Genomic DNA, 27,668 nt, shown 5'->3' on the forward strand with positions numbered 1-27,668 from the left:
ACAGCCACCTCCTTCGAGGGAGCTAAGAGAAGTGGTCAAGTATGCAGAATCCAATAATCTGGGGCTAATAGTGGGATGTGATGCAAATTCACAGAACATTGTATGGGGAAGCAGCAAATGCAACCCCAGAGGTCTCAAGTTACTGGATTTTATCCTGTCATCCGATTTGATCATTCAAAACACTGGTAACAAACCAACTTTTGTGACCAAAAGGGGACAAGAGGTGATTGTTTTAACACTTAGCAATAGGTCATTTGGAAATCAAATCAACCGATGGCGATTTTTGGAAACGGACTCTCTTTCTGATCATCGTCTTATCGAATTCCGGCTGGGAATTGATACAATATCAATACCTTCCGGTAGGAATCCTCGAAATGTGGACTGGGACAGGTATGGTGAGCTTGTAACAGAGCGATTGCCAATCCTGAAAAAACTCAAATCAGTAGAAATGGTTGAAGATGCTACTAACAAATTAGAAGGTACATTAATCAATTGCTTTGAGGAACTGTGTCCACTAGGGCAAAGTAGACAGGGGAAAGCGGTTCCTTGGTGGAACCCGGAACTGTCGAAGCCTCATGTACGGTCCAGAAAACTTCTTAATAAGGCCTTTAAGACCCAAACAGATAAGGACTGGGCTAATCATCGACTTACACAGAGAGAATATAAAAAAGTACGGAGTAAGTCAAGCTTGAGTCCTATAGAAATTTCTGCAGTAACGTCGAAGAAATGAGGGAAACAGCGCGACTTTGTAAGGTCCTTCATCTAGACCGCTCAGTAAGGCTGGATTACATTCGAAAACCTGATGGTTCATAGACAATTTCAAAATCGGAAACGTTTAATGCTCTACTCGAAGCCCATTCTCCGGGTAGTAGAACTCTCTCTGAAGTAGAGAGTGACTTGAACAATAACGGTAGCAACGGTGGAACCTCTAGGTACAGCTGGTATATTGATAGTCGGATAGTGACAAAAGAATCGATAAAGTTTTCGTTGTCTTCCTTTGAGAACTTTAAGTCCCCTGGACCTGACGGAATGTATCCAGCAATGCCTAAAAAAGAAGGAGACAGGCTGATTGAGGCCCTGAAAAGGATCTTCACAGCCTGTCTTGCATTTGGTTATATACCATCCCAATGGCGACGCATAAGAGTAGTATTTATTCCGAAACCAGAAAAAAGTTTTAGACCAATCAGTTTGACATCGTTCGTGATAAAAAGTCTAGAACGAGTGGTGGAGAAACATATTCGGGTGGAGGTATTGCCGAGAAGTCCACTTAGTAGAAATCAACACGCTTACTAGGGTGGAAAATCATGTGAATCAACCTTACGCTTACATTTTGTTAGCAAGATTGAAGCCGGGCTGGAAGCTGACGAATACACAATGTGCGTGTTCGTGGATATTGAGGGGGCTTTTGATAATGCCACTTTCGGCTCGATATGTTCTTCTGCCGAACGACACAGAGTTAATCAAACCATTGTAAAATGGATATATTCCATTCTCTCTGCTTCGTCGTAGACTCTCTATTAGCGGAGATACAGGAACTCGGTTTTCATGTCCAAGCATATGCGGACGATGTCTGCGCGCTAACGTCGGATAAATCCTTAAGGAGGCTTTGCACGAAAGTGCAGAGGATTCTTGACAAAATCGATGACTGGTGCATGACACAAGGTCTTTCCGTTAATCCGAACAAAACAACCATAGTCTTGTCTACGAGAAAACGGAAGTTGGATGGACTCAGTCTTCCAGTACTGAAAAGTGTGACACTTGGTCTTTCCGATGAAGTTAAATATCTAGGAGTAATCTTGGATAAGAAGCTGATTTGGGAGACACACGTTTCACTGAAGGTGAATCGCGCATTGAGTATTTTTCAGCAATGCCGTAGACCCTTTGGTAAAACCTGGGGTCTGAAACCTGCTATGGTCCTATGGATATACACAGCACTTATCAGACCAATCATCACTTACGCTTCTGTGGTCTGCTGGCGAAGGAGCATGGTTAAGTCCACAATCCGGGAACTATACAGGCTACAAAGAAGTGTATGTTTATGCATCACGGGTGCTATGACTACAACCTCTGGTGATGCCCTAAATGCAATCTTGATTTGCTCCCCCTGGATCTTAAGATACAATAAAAGCAATGTTTAGACTCCATAAATATGGTTTCTGGCACGAAGACGGAACTTCGGGACACAGAGAAATCTTTAAGTTGCTATCTGAGCAGTATCCACTGTTTTTGGCACCTAAAGAGGGCAATCTACATAAAGAGCGATGGCCCGGTCTAGAACGCTGCAGAACTGCAAAGTGTTTTGTAACAAGACCGAACAGAAAACTGTTAAACTTTCTATTAAAACTTAGAAGGAAAGACGTTCGGTTGATGGTCGCTATCATTACAGGACACAACTCATGGGGTCAGCATATGACTACCAATGGAATCATTGAGAACCCAATGTGCCTGTCATGCTTGGAGAAAGCGAATAGCACAGAGCACTTTCTCTGTGAATGTCCTGGCTTTGCTAGAGCACGACTACGAGTTTTGGGTTCCGATGTCATGAGAATGAGCAATATTCGTTCTCTAAAACTGGAGGATATTTACAGATTTGCCAAAGAATCTGGAAAATTCTCACAAGACTAACTATCTCTATCTCTGTCTCTATTCTTTCCTACCTCTTTCTCTGATACTTTTCTCCTTCCCTCCTTGACTATCTACCCCCTTTCCAGAGCTTTAAATACAATGGGCTTTTTAGCCTGAGTGTTTTAGGAGCCACCAAATCTCCTGGTGCTCCTTGGCTCGACCTTTTCAAATTTCAAGACTAGTTGTCAATCCATATTAGGTGCGCCTAATTCCTGATATAATTCCGAATTAAGTCGTTTATCCCGATAAACGCCACCGTCTGTCTAAGCTATAAGATCAAAAGTTCAATCATTAAAGAGTGAATATTGACTATGTAAACGCTTATGAAAAGGACAATTTTTGAAATTTATGCATTTTTAACGTTAGATATTCCTATTAGTTCTTAATGATAATTTTAAAAATAAATTATAAAGCAAAATTGACTACATTTGTGTGTAATAATTTTTAAATCAGGTCCACGAAGTTAAATACTATGTATAATATAAGCAAAATTTCCGTGATAGTAATGGAAAGCCAACCTGAAATCCGTGTAATTCAAGGCATATTAAATAGACAGTATCAGTAGAGCATAAGCAAGGGCAGTGTAGTTTGTTTATTTTTTTGGTCCTTAAAATATCAAAATCTAAAAAAGAAGTTTGACAGTTTAAAGTAATTTAAGCAAAATTTCACAATTTAGAGACTAAATAAGTAGTCAAAAGAAAATCCAACCAGTCGCTCTACCAATACTACCTGTTTAATATGCTTTGGTGTAATTCTATTTTCGGTTTTCTGGTTTTAGAGTTCTCTGTGTTTCATATTTCCAAAAAAGGCAACAAAGTGGAATTTTAGTGAATAAGGCGTAAAACCCTGCCTTGTGTATTGGGAAGTATAAATTTGTTTGTGGGTCCGGTATATATCGAATATTTTACAGTTGTGATGTTGCACTTAAAATATTTTTGTATAGTGCTTGTCATAAAAAAATAGAATTAAGGTTTTATTAAATAAGTGTGACGACTGACCATAGGAAACATCAACAAATACAAAAAAATGAACCAAACAACTTCGAATATAACTTTTCGATACACTTTGTGCCGGAGGCGGATGTTTTTGTTTTCTACTTTACAAATACTCATTTGCATGTTTTTACTTATTAATGATCAATTAAAAGGAATACAATCTCAAGGTATGAATGCTTTAGCATGAATCAGAAATGTAAAACAAATGAAGTGCACATAAATTTTCCAAAGAGCAGTAAACGGGGTGGAGTATACACAAGTGGGTGTGTGTGTGTATATATATTTAGTGCTGCTGTATTTTTGTTTGTTGGAGATATGAAGAAAAAAAGATTGTATTAAGATCTGAATTAGTAGTTTTCGTAAAAAACGAAAATTCCAGCTTTTTAATTTGCACCGTAGATAAATCAAACGGATGCGAAAGTAAATGCTGGTATGAGTGTACGCTGACGACGCCCAATCAGTAAGAAATTTTGAGGGATGTGAGAAACGGGAACAGCCGGGAAATAACTACATATGTACATAACAGACATATTATATATGTATACAACTCTTTCTTTAGAAATCAGAAGTTCTTAAACGTCTTAAAATTTAAAGATTTAATTGGTTTAAATAGCAGAATGTAATGCAGTGTCTGCACATGTTACTTATTAATGTATGCGATAAATATTTTCTGTAGTTAATTCTGAACTCGGGCAAGAGCTGTTTATTTCAAAGTGGTTTATTTTCAGTTTTTGTAAATGTAATATATGTATATTAATGCCTTTAGTTGGCCACTGTCAGCTTAATAGACCAGACGTCGTTTCAAAATACTGCTGACATGAAGAAATGTTTTTTTTTTTTCAAATTCCAGCAGCTCCACGGCAGGCAATTTAAAAAGTCATTAAAGATATCCTTTCATACATTAAAGTAAAAATTTAAACAAATGGTTGTTAAGTATCTATGTGATATGATTTTTATAGTTAACATGCTTACAGGAGGACACTTCTACCCGAATAGTGCAAAATAGAGTTTTCTCGCAGCATTAGAATTATAGCGCGCAAAATTTTATTTTGTTCGGAACCTAAGGCGCAAACTAGTAATGTTAATAGCGTATAAAACTATCAAGACAATTTTTATCGTTTTTTTTTTTTAAGAAATCCTTCTGTTGTTTTCTTTATACATAAAATATAAAACTATATACATAACTTTTGTTATGATCTTTTATTAGCTGCATTAATTTTTATCTTTCAGAACTGATAGCCGTTGAGATTGGCCATAATTTTACAATCACCTGTAATACAACTCAGCAGTTTGTAAGCAATGTTACATGGAAGCACAACGAAGAAGTTATTGCGAATAAAAACAAAAGGTAATAATGCCAATGATTTAAAAAATAAAATTATTTTCAATTGAGTAGTTGAAAAATCGAATGAACATTTCGTTTGTGCATAATTTTACCCTTCTTGTATTGAATTTTAAACCGTTTTCAAAAGTGGAAACTGATATGCAAAAGTAATTTTGTATATGTATGCACATGTACGTGATATACATACATACAATTATGCAATAAAATTTTTGTTTATAAATAAAGTCTTGTGGTAAGAAGTATGTACACACATTTTCTTTAGGAGGAAGTTATGAATGGGCATAGTCTGAATATATATGTACTTCTTACCGCATATTGTAATTTAAACTTCCAAAATTTATAAATTTTGTGATTCAATATGCTTATTCGAAATTTCCATATATGTAGGTGCGTATACATATACACACAAATGCATATTTATCCAATTACCAAGAATTCATCGGAAACTTAGATCAGCCAAATGTTACTCGTAATTGAGTGAGCGGTAAAGCGTTAATTAATTAATTACTGTGAAATACTCATTCGAAGATCTTTTCTTAATTTTTAAACTTTACTTTTTGTTTTTCTATTCAACTTTGATCTTTTTTCCTAGGATGATCACAACGTTCACCAAGCCGTCTACCATTGAAAATATCAATGAAATCGAAGCGGAAACGAAACGCAATTACGAAAGTTCATTATTCGTGACCGATGCACAATTTGCTGATGCGGGAATTTATTCTTGCGAACCAACACGAAATGACAGTGTGGCCAGCTTTACCGTACAAGTGCTGCAGTCGCCGCATATCGCTGCGAGCAGTGAGGAGAAGGTGAAGCAAAGAATAGGTCATGCTGTGGAACTCTACTGCCTGATAGAAGTGTTTCCACACAACGAAACATTTTATAAACAATTAAAATGGCTAAAGGATGAAAATTCAGCCGTTGACTTTTTGGATAAAGCCTCGAATCTCAGTTTGGTGAATGCCACATATGTTAATCACACACTCAGTTTGACTGAAGTTTACAAGAAAGAAAACGGCACATATAGTTGTGTGGTGTACGATATACTTGGTGCGATTGTATCGAAAAAGGATATGGCAGTGCTAGTTATGGATGTGCCACAAGTGAGCATAGACTATGTTAAGGCAGTGGGGGCGGATAAGATATATTTAAATTGGACTGTCAACGATGGCAATGATCCAGTGCAGAAATATTTTATACAGTACAAAGAGGAGGGATCCAGCACTTTGAAATACTATAATCATATTATAGGTGGGCGTAATACGTCTTATGTGTTGGAGAAATTTCAGCCAAACACCAGCTATACACTGCGTATCAGTGCGAAGAATAGTATTGGCAGTGGTGCACCATATCAGTATCCACTACCCATACACACACTGGAAAAAGATCCGATTTTTATTCCAAAAGTAGGTACCACAGGTAGTACGCCTTCAACTATTACCATTGGTTGGGATCCACCGCCTCTTGAAATGCTTCCATATATTCAGTACTATGAGCTGGTTGTTTCAGAAGCTGGCGAAACGCCGCGTATTGTTGAGGAGACCGTCTACCAGCAGAACTCTCGAAATTTGCCATACATGTTTGACAATCTCAAAACTGCTACTGAGTATGAGTTTAAAGTAAGAGCCTGCAGTGACCTTACTAAGCAATGTGGGCCCTGGTCGGAAGTGGTGAATGGTACAACAATGGATGGTGTTGCTAGTGAACCCACCGACCTTTACATATCTTGCGATCACAAAAACAATACGCGCCATTCAGTTGCCGTTAGGTGGCATATGCCCAAAGTGCCAAATGGAAAAGTAGTTTCATACCATATACAATTAGATGGTTCCGCCACCTATAAGCTTGATGGAAAACTGCGCAACGAAACATGGGGGCCGAAAATACGACGTGTCGACGATCCACATCACAGCACAATTTACAACGGTGTGAATCCGAATACAAACTATACAGTCACGGTGTCGGCTATTACACGACATCGCAAAATCGGTGTACCTGCCACTGCCCAATGTACGATGCCCATTTCCATTCCAGATACAATCAGTCGTATCATGTGGACAAAAGTGAAGGCACCCGATGAAAAATGTGTATTTAAACTTTTCGTGCCTCGTATAAGTGAACGCAATGGCCCAATCTGTTGTTATCGCCTGTATTTAGTGCGAATGGGCAATAATAAGAATGAGTTGGTATCGCCCGAAAAGCTAAACATATCCACTTACCAAGAGGTGCATGCGCCGAATAATACCGAAGGTGGAGCATATTTAGCAGAAATGTTTTCCGATGCTTATTTTAGATCAGAAATATTTTTGGGCGATGGCAAGCGATTCTTTGAACATCAAGACATTAGTGCTGCTGATGCAGATAAAGCTTGCCGCCATTGCCTAAGAGGGCGGCCGTTTTTGCGTATTCAATCTCGTGAACCAGTATCGAAAGTCGAAATGTCACAAGCAGAGAATACGGTTGGTATGTACTATAAAATATTCGTATATGAATTCAAGTTAAAAAATTAAGTTCTTACAATTGGTTCTAGCTACTTCAGCTGTAATGAAAACTCCGCCAGAATTGTCACAGCGCGAGCAACTCAAGGCCAGCAATCTCACCGAGGCAGCCTCCAAAATTTTGGATAAAAAGCGACGAAGAAGGCGTAGACGCAATCCCAAAGTCATTGCTGGTATCAACAGTGATATAAGTTTCGATAACCTAATGCTGAGTGAAAATGAATCAAATTCAAATGCAATACCGAGCTACCAGTTATCGTCAGATGACATAGTAGATGGCGAGATCGATATGAATAGTAATTATACTGGATTTTTGGAGGTTATAGGTAAGTGCTTGTTGAATAGTAAAAACAGTTGACATTTTTAAAAGACGTTATAGGCAAAATAGTCAGGTATGACTAACTTGAAAACTTGTTTAAAGCTAGGTTCTCATCAACACTCTAGTAGATGCGTCCATGACTAATCAAATAGCGCTTGAGCTCTAAATCAAAAGCTAATAAAAGCCAAGTTAGAAAAACGTTTTACGCTTTCGCGACTGGTGCCGTATATATACGGCAGTCATTTTATGCATCACGCCGGCTGACGTCGTCTATACATGGCAGCCACTTTTCGGTCCACAGAGGCTGACGTCGCGAAAAGTGGCAAAGTATGGTACAAGTGCGCCGTCGCGAAAGAGTACAGAGTTGCTTTTGAACTACTGACGGTATGACATTAGACGGTCATATAATGTGGTTTTTGTTGATGTAATATCATTAAAAACTACCCGACTGTCGTGGAGAAGGACGATCGTGAGGCTGTTGTTTTACGCTATTGTTTTTTTAGCCATATCAGTTAAAAATTTACTACTTAAACAATAAATTCTGGAGTGAAAACTGAATAAAAGATTTCACATATACATTTTTAGCATATACTGCTGGAATATGACATCAGCCCTTAGTCGTATATAAATCCGGTTCGGTCGGGTTACGTTAACTTGCCTGCCTTGAGAACGGCTCAAAGCTAGAATTTCTTTACTTGAAAAAGTGAATTTTATCGTATTTAATATTTACAGAACACAGCTTAAAAATAAAAGTTTACATTCTCCTTCTAGTACGCGATGGTGACGTTGTGCTTACTGCATATAGTAACTACTTTGAAATTATCACACCTGGTACTGTGCCCGAAAACTTCCAAGCGGATCAGGATTTATCCGTGGTGCTTAATATTGTCATACAAGCGCTGGCAATTCTCATTGGCATAGTTTTGGTGCTTATTGTGGCCACATGTTTCTTGCACCATTACAATACAAAGAACTCAGTCCCTGGCGAAGAGATTAGTTTAAGGGATTCCCTAAGGTATGTGCAACAATATTCACTTTGTTAAATAGTAATTTAAAATCTGTATTTATTTGCTCGCCCCTTCTTTAGTCGTGCGCTCTTTCGAGGCCGGACGCCAAACCATAGACACTTTATTGGCTCTGGCAATGGTAAATCATCAGATATCGGCCCAATTCACAAAGCCGATTTATGCACGGCCTATAGAAATCGCCACAAGGACACAGATTATGGGTTTTTGCGGGAATACGAAATGTTACCAAATCGATTTAGCGATCGTACAACTAAGAATTCCGATATGAAGGAAAATGCTTCGAAAAATCGCTATCCAGATATTAAGGCCTACGATCAGACACGCGTTAAATTATCGCAATTGAATGGCATTCAGGGCTCGGATTATATAAATGCTAATTTTGTTATTGGTTACAAAGAGCGAAAGAAGTTCATTTGTGCTCAAGGACCTATGGAGAGTACGGTAAATGATTTCTGGCGTATGATTTGGGAACAGCACTTGGAAATCATAGTGATGTTAACAAATTTAGAAGAATACAATAAATCGAAATGTGCAAAATATTGGCCTGAAAAGATATCGGATGCGAAACAATTTGGAGAAATAACAGTGAAATTTGTAGCAGAAAAGAAATTAGGCGATTACTTAGTGCGCAATTTGGATGTTACCAGGCGTAATTCGGCTAGTAATGAGGAAGATGAGGAACGTCGCCAAATAACGCAGTATCATTATTTGGTTTGGAAAGATTTCATGGCACCCGAACATCCACATGGCATTATAAAATTTGTGCGGCAAATCAACGCCGTATACTCATTACAACGAGGTCCCATTTTAGTGCATTGCAGCGCAGGTGTTGGTCGCACGGGCACGCTTGTGGCATTGGATTCGCTTATACAACAGCTTGAAGAGGAAGATCAAGTATCGATATTCAACACAGTTTGCGATTTGCGGCATCAACGAAATTTCCTTGTACAATCATTGGTAGGGCGCTGTTTAAATAGCACAAATTCGTATACTTAATATACTAAATTCGCATATCGCATATATTTAACTTTCAGAAACAATACATTTTTCTATACCGTTCTTTGCTTGACATTGCACAATTTGGCAATACGGAGCTTTCAGCTGTTTTGCTATCCAGTAAAATTGATAGCCTTAAGCAAAAGTTGAGTGATGGCAAGGATAAGAGCAAATTAGAAATAGAATTTGAGGTAAACGAGATTAAGCTAAGTATTATTTAAGTAATTAATGGCACATTTTTTATTTTAGAAACTTCTTGCCATAACTGATGAAACAGCAAAATCTTCGGCTGTCGGAAGCAATGAGGAGAATATGTCGAAAAATCGTAACGAGGCGGTCATACCTTACGATCGCAATCGAGTAAGTGATCCGCACACATATCTAAGCATTTTTACACATTACATTACACAAACAACTGATGCTTTCCATTTCAATTCAACCGGGCTATTCGGGTCATGTTCTTCGATTTCGATGTAACTCAAATATGTTGCTCTCTGGTCAAAATAAGGAGACACGTATTTTTTTGTTCACCCGAAAAAATTTTTTTTCAAAATTTATCGGTAATTTTGTTCTTCGGCTCAAAATCGGTTTTTTTTTTCATTATATAAGAACTTTTTTTTTTTTTATATGCTCATAACTTAGTCAAAAATGAACCGATTTTAATGATTCTGGGCTCAAAATGATCGTCATTACTTACACGAACGACTTCACGTAGAAACAATTGCAAACAAGTAGTTGAAATTTTTTTATTTTCCAAAAAACAAAAAGTGCGAAACAGGTTTTTTACTCAAAAATTCATTACTCAAAAACAACTCATTTTAGCTACTGGGCATTCAGCTCAATTCAAGTTCGAAGTGTCCTCTTGCTTTAAAAAAAGTTATAAAAAAAAACAAAATACACTTTTTGAAATATTAAATTTCGAAAAAATTTCAATTTTTTTCTTTTTTGCTAAATAAAAAATTTTCAACTACTTTTTTGCAATTGTTTCTACATGAAGTCGCTCGTGTAAGTAATGGCGATCATTTTGAACCCAGAATTATTAAAATCGGTTCATTTTTGACTAAGTTATGGGCATTTAAAAAAAAATTTTTCTTATATAATTAAAAAAAATCGATTTCGAACCGAAAAACAAAATTGCCGATAACTCTTGAAAAAAAATTTTTTTGGGCGAACAAAAAAATACGTGTCTCATTATTTTGACCAGAGAGCAACATATTTGAGTTACATCGACATCGAAGAACATGGCCCGAATAGCCCGGTTGAATTGAAATGGAAAGCGTCAACTGTACACTGTTAAAATGAGTCAAAGGGCTTCCCTGATTCTTCATTGCTTAAAGTAGGAGCTTAAATAAACTCATGTAAGCCACTTCTTATCCATCGCCCAAAAATGGTATCGGGTGTTTTTTTAACTGCATTAGAACTATCGGTATCGATAACTATAGTTTAACAGATGACAATGGCAAACTGTGTTGACAAATCTGTTCATTACGGTTTGTTAAGTCATCGTGAATCGTTAATCGCTAGAACAACTCTTTCAAATTGTGGAAATTCACTTTGAAATAAATGAATCAGTTTGCGAAGCTCATAGAGCACGGGCGGCATCATTGGTCCTTATTTCTTTCGAAATGAGGAAGGAGCTGCCGTTACAGCTATTATTTGGTTTTCAAAAAATATTCAGCTAAGCATCGACGACATTTGGTTCGAACAAGACGGTGCAACTTGCCACACAGCGTGGACTGAATAACTACCGATTTATTGCAATATTCAAGCCACCATTGATACCATATTGCCAGATTTAATCAAAAATTTTACTCGTCGAATGTACCATGTAACTCGAGGCCGCGGCGGACATGTGCCGGATATAATATTCAAAAAATAAATGCCATGAAATTATCTAACAGATTATAATAAAACAAAAACAAATCATGACACCAATATTTTTTTTTTTTTGTATTATCATTTAAAGTTCTCAAGCTCTTAAAAAATAACTCGTTACTTTTTCTATGGAATATGTTTAACTTTGTTATCAATTATATGGCGAAGTCGGTGAATTACTTTTATTCAATGATCGAAATACAAACAAAAAATTCGGTAAAATTTTACAATACACAGCAGTTCAGGGAGTCATATTAAAGACAATTGTCATCATCAATCTATCCCTTCACTATTTACACTATAGCTGAAACAGTTTGACATTCCGAGAGGTCGAGTATCTCACAAAACTTTACAGTTTGCCAGTATTCATTAAAGTCACAGTGAAGGGTGAGGGATCCAAAATATTGGTTGACATTCTCCCAAAAATATTGTAATGAGGTGGGTTAGGATATAAAACTGTGCTCACCACCTATAAGCTATTGCAATAGGCAATATTCGTTTTACACGCTCACGCCGGTGTTTACCAGCGGTGGCCAGCATTTGATTTTGCTATTAAAAAAAAAAAAAAAACAATTAAAATTTAACGTAAATTCATTAAAAACGTTCATTTTATTGAATTCGCATTGTGAGGCGACATAAAGAAAAACATGAAAATTGACCCAGCGTGAACGTGTTGAGGTAACCTCATCTCTAAAAATTTGTCTTTGGAGGCCAACATCTATCTATTATAGACAAAGAACTCGATAAACTCGCGTAAAATGGGAAATATCACTTTTTGGATAAATAGCACTTTGAACTACACATCCTCCCGACCCGCATATGTTTCCTCAAACTAACTACTAACTACTTTAACAACTTTTTCGTTTGGCCCGACTACGTCGACAAGTTCGAATATTTATTATGTTTATTTTAAAGTCGACAAATGACAAGCCCACTGGTTTAATACAAATTTAGTAATACTGCAACAACAGCAACAACAAAAATATGCCATATATGCATCTTAACTTTTAAACGTTAACAAAAAGCCAGTATGGGCAAAATATACCAACTATTGCAAATCTAGAGAAACAAATTCAATCACACTATATAATTATACCAATATTCATTTATTTTAGGTTATATTAACACCCATACCAATGAAAGAGAACTCCACCTATATAAATGCCTCGTTTATTGAGGGTTATGACAATTCAGAAGCATTTATAATCACACAAGATCCGTTGGAAAATACAATTGGAGATTTTTGGCGCATGATATCGGAACAAAGTATCACCACGCTCGTGATGATCTCCGAGGTATGCAAACTCATAAGCTAATGTATGTGTCATACTATTATATATGTTATAATGACGTCCGTGTATGACCGAAAAAATACATATCCGTTCAATTAAGTCAAGGCCATTTCATAAGCGAACTGGGTCTGGATGAAGTATTGTGCGAAGTGGACGGCACATTATACCTTATGGTCGAAGAGCATACTTTCATATCCATTTATCTATATTTTATAATTGTGGATTTCATTTTTAGATTGGCGATGGTCCCCGAAAATGTCCACGCTATTGGGCAGATGATGAAATTCAATACGATCATATACTTGTAAAGTATATGCAAAGCGAAAGCTGTCCATATTACACACGCCGTGAATTTAACGTAACGAATTGTAAAATTGATGATACAATAAAAGTCACACAATTTCAATATAATGGCTGGCCGACCGTCGATGGTGAGGTACCAGAAGTTTGCCGTGGTATTATTGAGCTTGTAGACCAGGCGTTAAATCATCATAACAGGGATACAAGCATTGGTTGTAAGTCGCCCCTGACTGTACACTGCAGGTAATTGATGCGCATAGCTAAAACCATTATTAAATTTTATAATAAATTGCAATGTAATATTTTCAGTTTGGGTACCGATAGGAGTTCAATATTTGTGACTATGTGCATATTAGTGCAACAGTTGAGGACCGAAAAGGGCATTGATATTTGTTCAACGGCCAGAAAAATACGATCTCAGCGGCCAAGGCTATTAAATTCATTTGTGAGTATTCTTCTCTTCCGTTAATATTTAAAGTCATAAATAAATGAAAACTAAGTTGCAAAACTAATAGGTTAATATATATGCACACCTTTGTCAAGTGAAATTATAATTTATGTACATTTATCAATTTATCAATTAATTATTTGCAGGCACAATACGAGTTCCTACATCGCGCCATAGCCAACTACGCTGACTTGCACAAACTGTCAACAGAAACTGCGTCTTCTGAGTGTTAATAAATTAAGATATAAAAAGTGAATAATTTATAAGTTTACAACACACACTTACACATACTGATTAGCATAAACATTTAAAGTAAAATATAAATATATATTATATATATTTAAGCACAAAAAGTATTTGTAATGCGTAATAATCATATTCATTTATTGTGTAAAACTTCACGAACCCAACCACAACAAAAAGAGTAACTCTATTAATGTTTAAAAAGTGACTTATGTATAAGTTTTTTCTACCTAAGTTTATTTAGCAGACTACCAAAGGACAGCCCGTAAATATAAAATATTTTAGATAAAACCAAGTCGTCCTAGAACTTTTAAAGTTTTGTATTTAAATGGAATTGGAAAGTTTGTATGTATGAGTCTTTTGTTTTTAATTTTACTGCAGAATATTCTGCCTAAATGGTTGGCCCATTTTTGTTGTATGGGCATCTCATAACAGTGGGCCACAACATTTAGTTCTAAGTGCCGAAATAACTCGAAAAAAATAAGATAATACTTATGGGGGGCCGCCGTAGCCGAAAGGGTTGGTGCGTGACTACCATTCGGAATTCACAGAGAGAACGTTGGTTCGAATCTCGGTGAAACACCAAAATGAAAAAGTTTTTTCTAGAAGCGGCCACCCCTTGGCAGGCAATGGCAAATCTCCTAGTGTATTTCTGCTATGGAAAAAACTCCTCATAACAAATATCTGCAGTTCGGAGTCGGCTGGAAACTGTAGGTCCCTCCATTTGTGGAACAACATCAAGACGCACACCACAAATAGGAGGAGGAGCTCAGCCAAACACCCAAAACGGGCGTACGCGCAAATATATATACATATGTATATATAAACACACTCATCGACGTTACCAAAACTTGAGCCGGTAGAAAACAACTGCTTTTGTTTGGTTACATATTAACAAAATGCATTGGTTTGTGTTTGGTTGTATCGACCCAATTTGGACACAATGTTGCGATTGATATTTTTGCATACATACATTTTACACACATCATTGTATAATAAACCACATTTGGCTTTGGTTCAGTTCATTTATCAATAATTAACATTATTAAACAGCGTTTTTAAATTATCATATTTTGATAAAAATTTAAATTTGTCTAACTTTGTTTTAATAATGATTACAACATGACTGTTTGGCAACACTGTGTGGTGAGAAAGCAATCAGCTGACACATTTTTACGGAATATTCAATAAGAGAATAAGAGAACGGTGGTGATTTTCATTAGTTCAGCGTATCAGCTGACACGGAACGTCCGTTTACGATGGTCAATTGAATGAATTGCAGCGAGAAACGGGTCATTTGTAGTGAAATCTTTTCGTTTACTATATTTATGCAGAAACTCGTTGAATCTCATTGTAATAAAAAAGTAACTTAGGGCTTGTTCGAGCTTCAATCACAACCGCAGTGTTGCATGATTTGTGAAAATATCACATTCGATGTAAAATTCTGGCAACATTGTCAAAAGCATCACGTTTGAAGTGTCGAAAATTCGGCAAATGTTGCGCGAGTTATGTTTGTCACTTTCTATGTGAACATTTGGTTGCGGTATTGTTAACCGGGGTTAAATAATAAACATTAATTAAATAGTTTTTCAATCGATTTATTATTTGAAATGTTAAGCGACCATGACCGGTCTTCCTTAATGCTGGGCAACAACTGCCAATAAAAAGTTAAGCGACCATGACTGATCTTCCTCGCTGCTCGACAACAACTGCCTTTTCTTATTTCTTAAATCTTAACCCTTTCGCGATATTGTTGCCTTATGGCAGCAGTAAACTTTAAAAAGCCGTCAACACTCTCTTGCAAAAAATATCAACTTTTTGTTACATATTTTCAAAAATTGAAGTTTAATGGTTAAACAGAAATAAAATAAATAATAACCGCACATTATCTATCGGTAATACAACATTTTTAAAGAAAGCCTTCTGGCATATAGCACTTCGCTCTGAAATTTGTATTTTGCATTTTTAGATTTTTGAGGCATTTTTGGCAAATGTTTTCAACAATTTTTGAATAAAGTATATAGAAAAATGTTCAATCTGTCATTTGGCATATAAATATTTTTTCGCTCGCAGCTTTAAAAGCTGTGTTAATTTTTAAAACTGAGCTTGTTGCCATATGGCAACAAATTTCTCGTAAGGTGTTAACTTGCATTAGATTGCAGAAGAAGTTTATTTGCAATTGAAACGAATACAAAACATTTGTTGCCATATGGCAACATTAAAAAAAGCACTTAGCAAAAAAAATAAACAAAAAAATTTATTTGTATTGTTATTGGTCCTAAAATAAATACTCAGACAAAAATTTGAACTTTTTGGATGGCGCAATAAAAAGATGTAGCGAAAGGGTTAAATACACCCTAAGAACATACATATTTACGATCTAAATATTTATTATCCTACTCAGCACCGTCCAAATAATTTACTTTGTTTTCTTTTCCATATCTGGTTTCACTAAAGTATTTTTTGCATACTTGAATGTTGACACCAGTATGTTTGTTTGTCTGCATTATAATGTGGATGGACAAATGCTTTCTTTGGCGAACCTTAGAGAACATTTGATGGTTGAGTGATATCGATCATTATAGTTCGCTATAACGATTGCATCCTCATTTACGTTGAAAGACTTGCATCATCAATTCCTATTAGTTTCTCCAACAGGGTTGAGTGAAGTCTCTCAATGTCTGCATAACCAGTGTGATTATTGGGTTTTGTTAGATGGTTTTCAGTATTTAAATATTGTATTCATTGATCTGCTCTAAACTCATTATCCATTATTTCTTTCTTCGGTTTTCCGAATTTAGCGAGCTGTTCTATCAATATAGTTTTCTTTGACCTCCAATTCCTATTTGGTCAATTTATCTATTGTGGTAACAAACGAATGTTTGTTGAAATGAAATATATCTATACTAATATTATAAAGAGGAAAACTTTGTTTGTTTGTTTGTTTGTAACGAATAGGCTCAAAAACTACTGGACCGATTTTAAAAATTCTTTCACCATTCGAAAGCTACATTATCCACGAGTAACATGGATTATATTTTATTTTGGAAAAAATAGGGTTCCGTAAGATATTTGGATTTTTCGGACACAAACTGAAAAAAATCTTATATATAAAATAAAGTCAACTTTTTGTGTCTGTTCGCTAACCGGCCGTGTCTGCACCGAATTAAACCAAACTTACACACATTGTTAAGAAGGTATTGAAGATGGTTTCCGTATAGTTTGGATACATATTGGTGGATAGGGCTCGAGATATAGGTCAAAACGTGGACCCTTCGGTAACCTTCGGATGTGTATGGACAATATGGGTATCAAATTGAAGCTGTTGGTGAATGCTTTAGTTCAGAGTATTTCCATCCGCTCCGTGACTAGGGTCTCGAGATAGAGACCAAAACGTGGACCCTAGAATGTGTTTATACAATATGGATATCAAATTGAAGCTGTTGGTGAATGCTTTAGTACAGAGTATTTTTCATGCCGCTCCGTGACTGGGGTCTCGAGATATAGGTCAAAACGTGGACCCGGGTAACCTTTGGTTGTGTATGTACAATATGGGTATCAAATGGAAGCTGTTGGTGAATGCCTTAGTTCAGAGTATTTCCATCCGCTCCGTGACTAGGGTCTCGAGATAGAGACCAAAACGTGGACCCCAGAATGTGTTTGTACAATAGGATATCAAATGAAAGCTGTTGATAAGTGCTTTAATACGGGGTAATTTTCATACCTATTGATGACTAGGGTCTGGAAATATATGCCAAAACGTGGACCCGCCGTGTCTTTGAACCGAATTAAACCAAACTTACACACATTGTTAAGTAAGTATTGAAAATGGGTTTCGTAAAGTTTGGTTGTAATTCGGAGCAGTGGCAACGGGTACAGCGTTCTTTTCAGCCAGCCATAATGTTGCTTATTTTTTTAACGCTTGGGGCGGAACTGAACTGTCAAATTGACAGTGTGAGTTACAATGTGTCAATATTTCTTTCTGATTTGGATGCCATAAGGAAAAAACGTAAGTGCAACATGTAAAAATTGTTTGTGAATTTTTTTGGAGTGGATTTTGGAACAGTGAATAATTTCTTACGAAATTTGAGAATTTAATGTGAAATCCGAATGAAATTATGTGTTCGTGGTAAAAACAATTTTTTTTGTTTGTTTTTTTTTTTGAAAAATATAAATGGATAATGGTTAAAAAAGCTCCAATGCTTAATAAAACATATAAATTGAAACGAAAAATGCATGGATGATCAGGAAAAAAGACGATTGTTTATTCATATGCGTTGATTTGAAATTTAAAAACAATCTTCCTTTTCCTGATTTTCAATTTATATTTTATATTTACTCAAAAACAATGCGCTTGAATAAAGAAATAAATAATATGAAAACCATATATTTTCTGTTCTAAACCATTTCTATTCTATTTTAGTGTGCCCAGCGAAGGGGCCGGGTTTGCTAGTCAATATATAATTTCGTTTTTATCCGTAGGGGTTTCTGACAAATTGAATTTAGACTTTATTGGTTTCCTATCGTATTTTATTTGTTGGAATTTTTCACAGTTATTTATTATTAACTGAATATGCTCCCTGAATTTAGGGTAAAATATTTTGTCTTTCAATGTGTTGTATGTTTCTCCAATGCCACTGTGTATCGACTCATTACTGTGACAGAAAAGACATTTGTCTATGCAGTTCTTCTTCCTGCAATATATCTGTTGCTCTTTTTGTACACTTTACGAATTCCAGTTTGCTATTACAGGAGAACATGGACATCAACAACAGTTAAATTTTATGATAATCCCGCTCTTCAACTTCAGAAAAGATTCCTACCTTGCCGCCCCCAATGTGCCTCTCACATATAATTCTTAATGTGTTTTCACTATGCAGTGGGTCAACCTCAATTATTTTCCTTACCATGCAATGTCTTAACTTCAGCTTCAGGGCTATATATTATTATAATTTGTGTCTTATATTTATTGACAATCTCTTTACAGCAAAATGCTCCAATAACTCTTCCTCTGCGGAATGTATCGTATCAGACATTTCAAAATTCGATTTTTTATCGTTATTCTCATTTATTTTCGGAGCATTTTCAATTCTGCTCAAAAAATCTGCGACTACATTATTTTTTCCTTTCACATACTCTATTTCATAATCGTATTTTTGTAATTTTAAAAGCCACCACATATTTATTATTTAAATATACAATTGGGCAGTGGTCAGTGACTATTTTAAATTTATTTCCATATACATATGTATGTATGGTCTGAAGTATGTGATTGCATAAATAATAGCCAGAAACTCTTTATGGATGGTAGCATAATTTTGCTCATGATTATTAAGAGTTCTGGAAATATAATATAGCATACCGGCTGTCCTTGTTGCAACAGCACTGCGCCAATAGCGTAGTCACTTGCATTTTCGCTTGAATTTTTAAATTGTGCTCTTGCAATTTTGAAAAAAAATTTTTGCACGATCCACATAATTTACACAGTTCAACTTACCACCTTAAGGACAAATGCCTGCTGTTGAAGTTGAATAAAAATTTGCACAACACGCGTATGTAATTAATTTGATGGTTTCCAATTGAACTGTTAGGAAACGAATAACTTTAACCTCAATTTCACAGTGAACACAATACCGGTTTTAAGTTAGCGTTTGAAAGAACGGAGTTATAGCGTTAAGAAGGAAAACCGGACTTATTTTTATATTATAGATTTCTAGTTTTTATATTTATTTAGGATCCAAATTACAAAGTACATAATATATGATATACATAAATGTTTTTTCAAGTTGTTGAAACTTAAGTTAGCAGCTTGCTTCTAAATATTTCTACACTGCAGCTATGGAATATTCAGCGGGAAATTTAAATGTGTGAGAGCCAAGTGATTTGATAGTAGGTAACAAACCAGCATTCGGGATAATATTCCATGATAAGTATAATGAAACATTTTTATTGTTCCTACGCATGGAAAAAATAAATACATGGCACATATTAAATTTTTTAAGTAAAACTGCAAACTAAATTCACTTACTTCAAACCATTGCCATCATCCCAAAAGTAATATTTAGTGTTCATATTCTTAAAGTCTAGCGCGGAATTTTCACCACGCAAAATTATTTTATCCCACAGTACAACCTGATTTAGAACATTGTCCTGAGTTTTATATTCGGCGGTCAGGTAAAGGAATAATTGCTTTACGTTCCAGTTAAAGAGACTAGTCAGATTTGTCTCCAGATCGAAGGTGAGAAAACCCAAATCATGTTTTTCACGAGAAGCGCCATAGTCGGGCACATTTTTACTAAAATATGTCAATAAATTTATATATACATTATACAATTTTCAGTCGCGGTTCAAGTACAAGTATACTTACACTAGCACTTTTACAGTGTTTACGTGTGCAGTTGTCCTGCTGTCGAGGAAGACAGTTGAAAGAAAGCAACAAAATGTTAAGCAGGCCAAAACACTTAGTGAGTAAGCAACGGTGGCATTTCCCCGAGTTAATACAGTATGCATTTTGATTTATTTTATTAATACAAGAGGAATTATTTAAACTAACTACACGTATTCGGATAAAGCGACTTTTGACACGTCGAGAAATGCCGCAACTTGTCAAATACTAAACGTACGATGGAACAAGACTCACAGTACGGTACAGAGAGATTCAGAAAACTTGATTTTAAAGTACCAAGTGTAAATATACCTATATTGTTCATACGCGCCTAAAAAATCAATTTAATGCTAAATTCATTCATAAATTAATATAAATACGTTGAATTATTTAAATTCGAATGTAACATTTGAATATACACATATTTGACTAAAACTTTGTAATGATATCTTGAGTATAAACAGGGAGATATTATTCTGGTCGAAAAAAATTGTCATTTGGAGCATGCTATAGGCAAGGGCCAATTGATTCTCCTGCAACCTTTTTGATATAACAAAACGTAAACAATTGTGGGTGTATAAATGTTAATGTTTTTCGATTGCTAATTGAAAGTGATAATGAAGCCAATAGTTATTGTAACCTCAAATGGAGAAGAGGAGGCAGCAAAGATAGTTAAAGGTATTTTGTAACTTAATAAATATAAAATCATAATTTATGGTGACGGTAGTGACTGAAAATATAATGAATAAATTGTCTCTGTCTCAGATATCCTCACCACAAATGGAAATCATATTGATAACACGGAGAATATCTCCCTTGGCACATCCACGTATTTGACGTATTTATGCGACCTTAAAACAAAATATTATGAAAATACCATTGCTTTGTTACCTTATGAAGGAAACGTCAGCGAAATGCCAGAAGAGGTTCTGAAGGCGACAGAGGTGTTGATTGTTTACTTTGACCCAGATAATGTAATTTGCTATACAGCTTATAAGTTAACAAAATTAAAGTATTGTTTATTTTTAGAAATCATTTAAGCATCAGATACCTGACTTCTGCAGTCTTGTGACTAACAATGACATTGAGATGGGGTTATTTTTAACTAGTAAACTCTTCGACGATACTAAGCAAGGCCTGACTTACGAAAGTGTCAAAGAAGATTGTAAATTTCAGTTTGATGTAATAGAGCTATGCAATGAAGAAGATAAAGGTGAAACCTCTGGCTATCAGGAAGTTGTTGAAGTATTGAAAAATAACATTTGGTCAAATATAAAAGTACCTGGTAAGATTATTTTTGCAGAACGCTGATTAAAAGTAAAGAAATCATGAAATAATATTTTAAGGAGGTAATGCAGACGCTCTTGATAATGATATGGAGGAACAGTTGGAGAGCTTTGAAAATTTGATCACAAGCATGCAAAATTTTAAACTAATGTCGAGTGGAATGGAAAGAGACCAAATGCTTGATGAAGCAGAAAAATTAGCAGAGCTATTTATTCAAATGATGAACGAAGATTAAATGTGATAAATGTATTTTGAGAAAACTTAATTAAAATACTAGGCAACACTATCTTGTTTCCTAAGTAGTCAAAAACTAGGTACTTATGAATTTCTTGAACCCAGTCTCCACACGTGCGTTTTAGACATCAGTAGTTTTTTAAACAACTGCACTCATGGCGAAACCAGCGATGCTGAAAATATGAAAATCACTAGTAGTGGTGGGTGACTTATTATCTAAATATACATATATTGTGCAATAAAGCACGGATTTAGAACATATATATGTTTTTATATCACTTTATTTTGGATAAGTTTAAGCTGGTAAAAGATCAAAGTCATCGCTGACATGTACTATGGGTACATGGTTTTTATCAGTGACAGTTTCACATTTGTAGTCCCATAATTTATGTTTCTTTAGTGCAATATCCCAGTCCATCATCTGTACTGCATGAAGGCTTTCAGCTTCATTGTGATGACGCAAAACCATAGCTTCCTGAAAATTGTACATGGTAATTACTGAACGATTGGTTTGTGTAAAATGATGCCTTACCTTAATTTTATCCCATTTATCATCGACATCTTGCAACCAACTCAGTAGCTGTCGTCCATTGAAACGATATCGCGCATTTTTATCTTTTTCATCCTGCTCAGAAGTCGGTATATTATATACTTCTTCATCTTTAAGAAGTGTGCATACTGAATATGGCACCGGCTGGCATGAGATATTACGCGCTGCTTTCGAATGAACTCGAATCATTTCCTGTTCAACATTCAAGCACAATTTTTCCCGTTCTACAATATGGCGCTGTAGCAATGCATTGCGTTCTTGCTCTTGCAAATGATATATTTCTTGCATTTTTAGCGGTACCGTATTTGGTGCTTTTGTTTCAACCTTCTTTTCATTACTGGCCAATAGATAGGTTTTCTTGTTTAGTAGATATTCGTTGTAGCCTTGCGGAGGTCGTGGTTTGATCGGATACATATTCCGCCACTTTTTCTCAATCTGTCTTCGTATATTCAGATACATTTGGAAACAATTTGTAAATGGAAAGTCATGTGAATGTGATTCTGAAATTGTTGAGGATGCTTCTGTGTTGGAATTATGATTGCCATTGTTTTTGTTGGTATGACTGTCATCATGTTTTGAGCGTATTTTACGCTTGCGTGGATGCAATTCGACACTATGTGAGTGTACATCCTTCGATGAGGATGTCGATGAAGTAGATGGACTTGGTAAATTAACGATGTTCTCATTCTCATAAGCGTGATTTTGTTGTAGCGGACTTGCACCAACGTTTGTAAAGGAAAGTTTATTATCCGTAGTTCCATCGTTTGCATTGGATGAAGCTGGCGAAGGTGAGCTGCTTTGCATTTGTGGTGAGGAGTTGTTAGAGCTCCGTTCAGCACTAGTAATACCACTACGATGCGAACTGCGCAGCACACGATGCAGATTTTTCTCCTCATTTAATAATTTCATATTCTTCTCGTCCATAACAGTGCATATATTATTTATTTTTATCGGACTTTCATGTGGACTGCTGCATTGTGCTTCACGCTCGCTGGAATCATTTGTGTTCGAACTCACAACATAGGGTAGGGCAGCATTGCGCGATGTGTTAATTTTCCCGGTACGTGATAAATTTCCGTCCGTATCTATAGAACAGTTCTGCTGTGGAATAACAATTTTTAAGGGCGGTACTTTTAAACCACCACTATATATTGAGTCTGACATTTTGAATTCTTCATCCTCGGCGTCGGCTTCAAATTGCTTTGCAAAACTAGATTTTGCCAGGTCAGACTGATCCTTTTCTGTTGAACTTGAATTTTTGCTAGGATTCGGCGAACCTTTAGCCGCTGAAGTTTGCTTAATTGCCTTTTCTGTTCTGCCTGGTAAACGTGCGGTTGAAGAAGGTTTAGAATCTTTTCCGACATCTACTTCTTTGCGTTTTTTTTTCTTCACATCATCGCAATCATCAAAATCGTCTTCATCCACATCTGAGAAATTTCGTTTACCTTGACTGGAGGAAGGCGTATCTGCACTGCCAATGCCATCATGTTCACTCTTGCTTTCGGAATTTATTTCGTCAGTAGTTAATTTGTCGCGACTTGTCTCGGAGTGATCGTGCTTTTCAGCGGAGCTAACATCTTCGGCGTCATCACCTTTCTTATGTTCATTCTTCTTGATGTGCGATCTTGAGGCCTCTGAAAATTAATGTTTTATTGGTATTACTCTCTGCAAATGATTCGTGGGTTCTCCATAATTCTACACTATATACATATATATATTTGGGTGTTTGGCATGCGTCTTGATGTTATTCCACAAATGGAGGGACCTACAGCCGATTCCGAACCGCAGATCTTTTTTACGAGGAGTTTTTTCATAGCAGAAATACACTCGGCGATACATTTTAAATTATCCGTGATTTTAATCTACAGTTTACCTGTTGTCGAGTTCGCCGTCATCTGAATAAGCAGTGCCATTTGCTGTCTCTCAGACATCGGTGTATTCGGGCTGGGCCTTGATGTTGTGACTCCTGTATTATATCCCACTCCCCTTGGTCTTGGGGGTGGCATAATATCTTAGTAATATTGCGTGCCCAAAATATCAAAAGTTAAATTCCCAAAGAAACAAAATAGTAAAATGTTTTGAAAGGAAAATGAACCTAAATATGCACACTCAACCTTTCTCATCAAATTTAGTACAATTGACAATATAATGTTTCAGGAACGACTTAGATCTTGAAGCAAGCATAAGGTGTTCACAAATAAATGTGATTTTATTTCTAATAAGCCTATCAGAATTTTAATTTTTTTTTTGACATTTTACAATTTGAGCAACAATAATAATTGCAAAACATCTGGCCAAATTTTATGTTATTCCACAGATTAAGGGACCTACAGTTGTAAGACAACCTCCGTTTTTTCCTTGAGTTATCTCAAAGGGCATCCTAAAAAGGTAATGAAAATAAATGTATTTCGAAACTGTATTATATAAAATCTATTGCTTATTCAAATATATTTGTTTTTTTTACTATATTTGTTAAAATCCGTGAACTGTTTTTATTTTTTTGGGATTCTATCTTTAAGAAATTTATAGATAAATTACCAGTATTACCGAAGCATTTCAAAAGATATAAGCAATTACCATTCCTAGGAGTTTATGGGCCAGATTAGATGTGTACCCTTTTGCAATTGTTTTATCCAATACATACAGGATTTGCTGTGCTCTTTTCGGAGAGTTTTAGTAAATATTGAAAAAATTTCTGAAATATCGCTCATTTGCTTTCACATGTTCTGGTGATCACCTGCTTCTTAAACACACATTTGGAAATAGTATCAAGTAATTTCATATTTAATTATAAAATTTATCTGCTGTATGTACACGATTTAAATTCTGTCAGCATATGAAATTAGATTTTTTCAAGTATCTTTAGCACCTTGTCGCGTATTATAAACTATTTATGATTTGTCAGTTTTCTTTTTGTTCCATCAGGATTATTGTGTATCACCTGGTGTGCTCCACTTAATATTTATCGCTTTTTTGCAAACAAAAGTAGAAACACTAAATAGTTGGAAAGTTTGTATTTATCGCATTGATTTGTTGTAGAAAATAATGCTCACATAACAAATTCTGTTACGTTACGCTGGCCTATACAATTGATTAACGAAGTACGTGTTTGATTAAAGTGTTCAAAATATGTTATTGATTTTTCAATAGTTTGTGTAAACTCTACTGTGTCTTAATAATGCACAATGTTAACGCAGAAAAAATATACAACCATCATCACCGCATGTAAGACGAACTTATAGCGTTAATTAAGTAATTGGTAAGTGTGGCCAAAATTGGATTGGCCAAATAAGCAAACAGCGTAGAAAAAACGATATACATATGCATACTAATGATACAAAGAGGAGGCTGCGTTGTTCAGAAGTGGGCGCCACCATAGCGGCAGCGTATACTAGATAATAATTCAATACAAAAAGGGATGTTTGCACACACATATGTACATTAATTCGTATACGTGGAGTCGTTTGTGATAATGACAATCATTCGCCAATATTTACTGTTTTTGTGTTCACATTTGTAAAAAGCAGTTGATCGCGGGAAATTTATATCTTTTAGAAATGGTGTGTTACTTAAGATGTTAAAATGTGCCCAAATTTCGCTGCAAAACAAAGCATTATTACCTAGACTCTTATGATATAATAAAGCTTTTTTATTTAGACCTAGCGTACCCTCGCCCGCTTCGCTAGACGATGAATTCAATGATTTGCTGAAAGAGAATAAAATTAATACCAAACAAAGCAAATTCTTTGATACAATTTCATTCGAACTTTATTGTAACACTTTTTGGTAGACAACGTTTTTGGTTTTTTCATCTTTCGCGTGAATAATGACGATGGTTTGCCAACTCGTGAGCAAGCTACATACAATTGTCCATGAGAAAAAATTGGGTATTCTAAATTAATACCGCACATTTGTAGAGACTGTCCTTGCGCCTTATTAATTCTCATAGCGAAGGCAAGGCGAATAGGGAACTGCAAACGTTTGAAATCGAATGGTAAATCCGCCGGAATCAGTGGAATTCAGGGTATCAAAATGTCTTCTCCTTTGTACTTCCCTTTCAAAATTGTTGCTTCGATAACGTTACCCATTAGCTTCTTCACAGCGAGTCTGGTACCGTTGCAAAGTCGGGGCACATTACTATTGCGCAGCATAATAATCGGTGCTCCAATCTTTAATCGTAAATTATGAGGTGGTAAGCCTGGCAAATCGAGTGAGTTTAAGAATTCAGTTGGATAATTTACGACCTCATCTTGATCAGTAATAGTGTCCATTGACTTATACGCAACTATGTCACCAGGTATTTGATCTAAAATAGCTGAATTTATATCATTGACGTCCTTATTTTTCCCAGCTAAAATTGCTCTTTCGTTGAGTCAATCATGGTTTTTGTAATGTTGAACTATGTTTGGAAATACACTCTGTATCAATGCCTCTTTAGACTGTGCAAAAGTGCAGAAATTGTTAGGCAATGTTATCATTCCTGTTGTTTTTGAAAAAAGGTTTATTTTTTTTGGTTAAAAAGTGTTTTTTGAAGTTTTGAAAAACATTTCGCTCTAACAAATTTCTTCTCAGTTAATTGCTGAAAATTAAATATTTTGAAAAAACAATTTTTTTTTTAATTTAACGTTTTTGAGAAAATTTTGTTCTTGAAAAAATTTCATACTTTTGTAAAAGTTTAAATTGATTTGTTAAAAAAGATTTTTTTCCGCTTTGAAAAACACCCCATCGAAAAAATTTATTCTCTATTAATAGTGGAATATGAAATGCTTTGAAAACACCATTTTTTTTTTTAATTTTGTTTGGTTTTCAGAAAATTTTGTTTTGAAAAAATTTCATACCCTTGAAAAAGTTTTATTTTATTTTATTTGTTTAAAATTTTTGAAATTTTTTTTTTGTAATTTTAGAAAAACACCTCTTCGAAGAAATTTATTTTATCTTTTTGAGGAAAATTTGGTTTTGAAAAAATTTCATGCTTTCAAAATTTTTTTATTTTACTTTATTTCTTCAAAATTTTTGAAAACATTTTTTTTTATAATTTTCGAAAAACACCCATTTGAAAAAATGTTTTTTATGTGTCATAGTGGTATTCCATTAACTTTTAGGATTATAGTCAAATACTTACAAATATCTACGCTTTCACAAATAGCAACAATAAACAAATTTCCTCAAAACCAAAAAATTTACTTTTTTTCTAAAAAAATTCTAAACAAACAACGTAATAAATTTAGAATTTTGTGTTCACGAAAAA

The 27,668-nt window shown here is 35.3% G+C and overlaps 6 protein-coding genes across 12 annotated transcripts in view; 4 read left to right on the top strand and 2 right to left on the bottom strand.

The window, feature by feature from the left end:
* Positions 1-3,484: 3,484 nt before the first annotated feature.
* On the top strand, positions 3,485-14,259 carry LOC129240821 (tyrosine-protein phosphatase 69D). Its single transcript, XM_054876833.1, has 12 exons — positions 3,485-3,787; positions 4,851-4,968; positions 5,558-7,428; positions 7,496-7,789; positions 8,554-8,797; positions 8,870-9,767; positions 9,845-9,997; positions 10,056-10,166; positions 12,797-12,976; positions 13,209-13,516; positions 13,583-13,718; positions 13,868-14,259. The coding sequence occupies exons 1-12, from the start codon at positions 3,652-3,654 to the stop codon at positions 13,952-13,954; spliced, it is 4,536 nt and encodes a 1,511-aa protein (XP_054732808.1). The 5' UTR covers positions 3,485-3,651; the 3' UTR covers positions 13,955-14,259.
* Positions 14,260-19,656: 5,397 nt separating this feature from the next.
* On the bottom strand, positions 19,657-20,577 carry LOC129241021 (signal peptidase complex subunit 3). Its single transcript, XM_054877140.1, has 3 exons — positions 20,332-20,577; positions 19,993-20,259; positions 19,657-19,919 (listed from the first exon to the last, which is right to left on the bottom strand). Exons 1-3 carry the CDS (start codon positions 20,472-20,474, stop codon positions 19,790-19,792), a joined length of 540 nt encoding a protein of 179 aa, XP_054733115.1. The 5' UTR covers positions 20,475-20,577; the 3' UTR covers positions 19,657-19,789.
* Positions 20,578-20,878: 301 nt separating this feature from the next.
* On the top strand, positions 20,879-21,949 carry LOC129241275 (uncharacterized). The gene is made up of 4 exons (XM_054877520.1): positions 20,879-21,027; positions 21,115-21,323; positions 21,379-21,634; positions 21,696-21,949. Exons 1-4 carry the CDS (start codon positions 20,967-20,969, stop codon positions 21,869-21,871), a joined length of 702 nt encoding a protein of 233 aa, XP_054733495.1. The 5' UTR covers positions 20,879-20,966; the 3' UTR covers positions 21,872-21,949.
* Positions 21,950-22,135: 186 nt separating this feature from the next.
* LOC129241274 (ankyrin repeat domain-containing protein 12) lies at positions 22,136-24,568 on the bottom strand. Its single transcript, XM_054877519.1, has 3 exons — positions 24,294-24,568; positions 22,403-24,054; positions 22,136-22,345 (listed from the first exon to the last, which is right to left on the bottom strand). The coding sequence occupies exons 1-3, from the start codon at positions 24,424-24,426 to the stop codon at positions 22,166-22,168; spliced, it is 1,965 nt and encodes a 654-aa protein (XP_054733494.1). The 5' UTR covers positions 24,427-24,568; the 3' UTR covers positions 22,136-22,165.
* An 839-nt stretch (positions 24,569-25,407) lies between these two features.
* The window catches only part of LOC129240164 (neurocalcin homolog), a 72,505-nt gene continuing 70,244 nt past the window's right edge, over positions 25,408-27,668 (top strand). Inside the window, exon 1 of one of the 3 annotated variants that reach the window (XM_054875755.1) lies at positions 25,408-25,521. The gene's annotated coding sequence lies outside the window, so the exon portion shown is untranslated. The other 2 variants (XM_054875754.1, XM_054875752.1) reach the window with 2 other exon arrangements.
* LOC129240163 (neuronal calcium sensor 2) overlaps positions 25,411-27,668 on the top strand; it is a 55,067-nt gene continuing 52,809 nt past the window's right edge. The window contains exon 1 of one of the 5 annotated variants that reach the window (XM_054875750.1): positions 25,411-25,521. The gene's annotated coding sequence lies outside the window, so the exon portion shown is untranslated. Of the gene's footprint in view, positions 25,522-25,565; positions 25,680-27,668 lie in introns of those variants that run through there. The other 4 variants (XM_054875748.1, XM_054875747.1, XM_054875746.1 and 1 more) reach the window with 4 other exon arrangements.

This window comes from Anastrepha obliqua, chromosome 3, assembly GCF_027943255.1.
Source record: "Anastrepha obliqua isolate idAnaObli1 chromosome 3, idAnaObli1_1.0, whole genome shotgun sequence".
NCBI lineage: Eukaryota > Metazoa > Arthropoda > Insecta > Diptera > Tephritidae > Anastrepha > Anastrepha obliqua.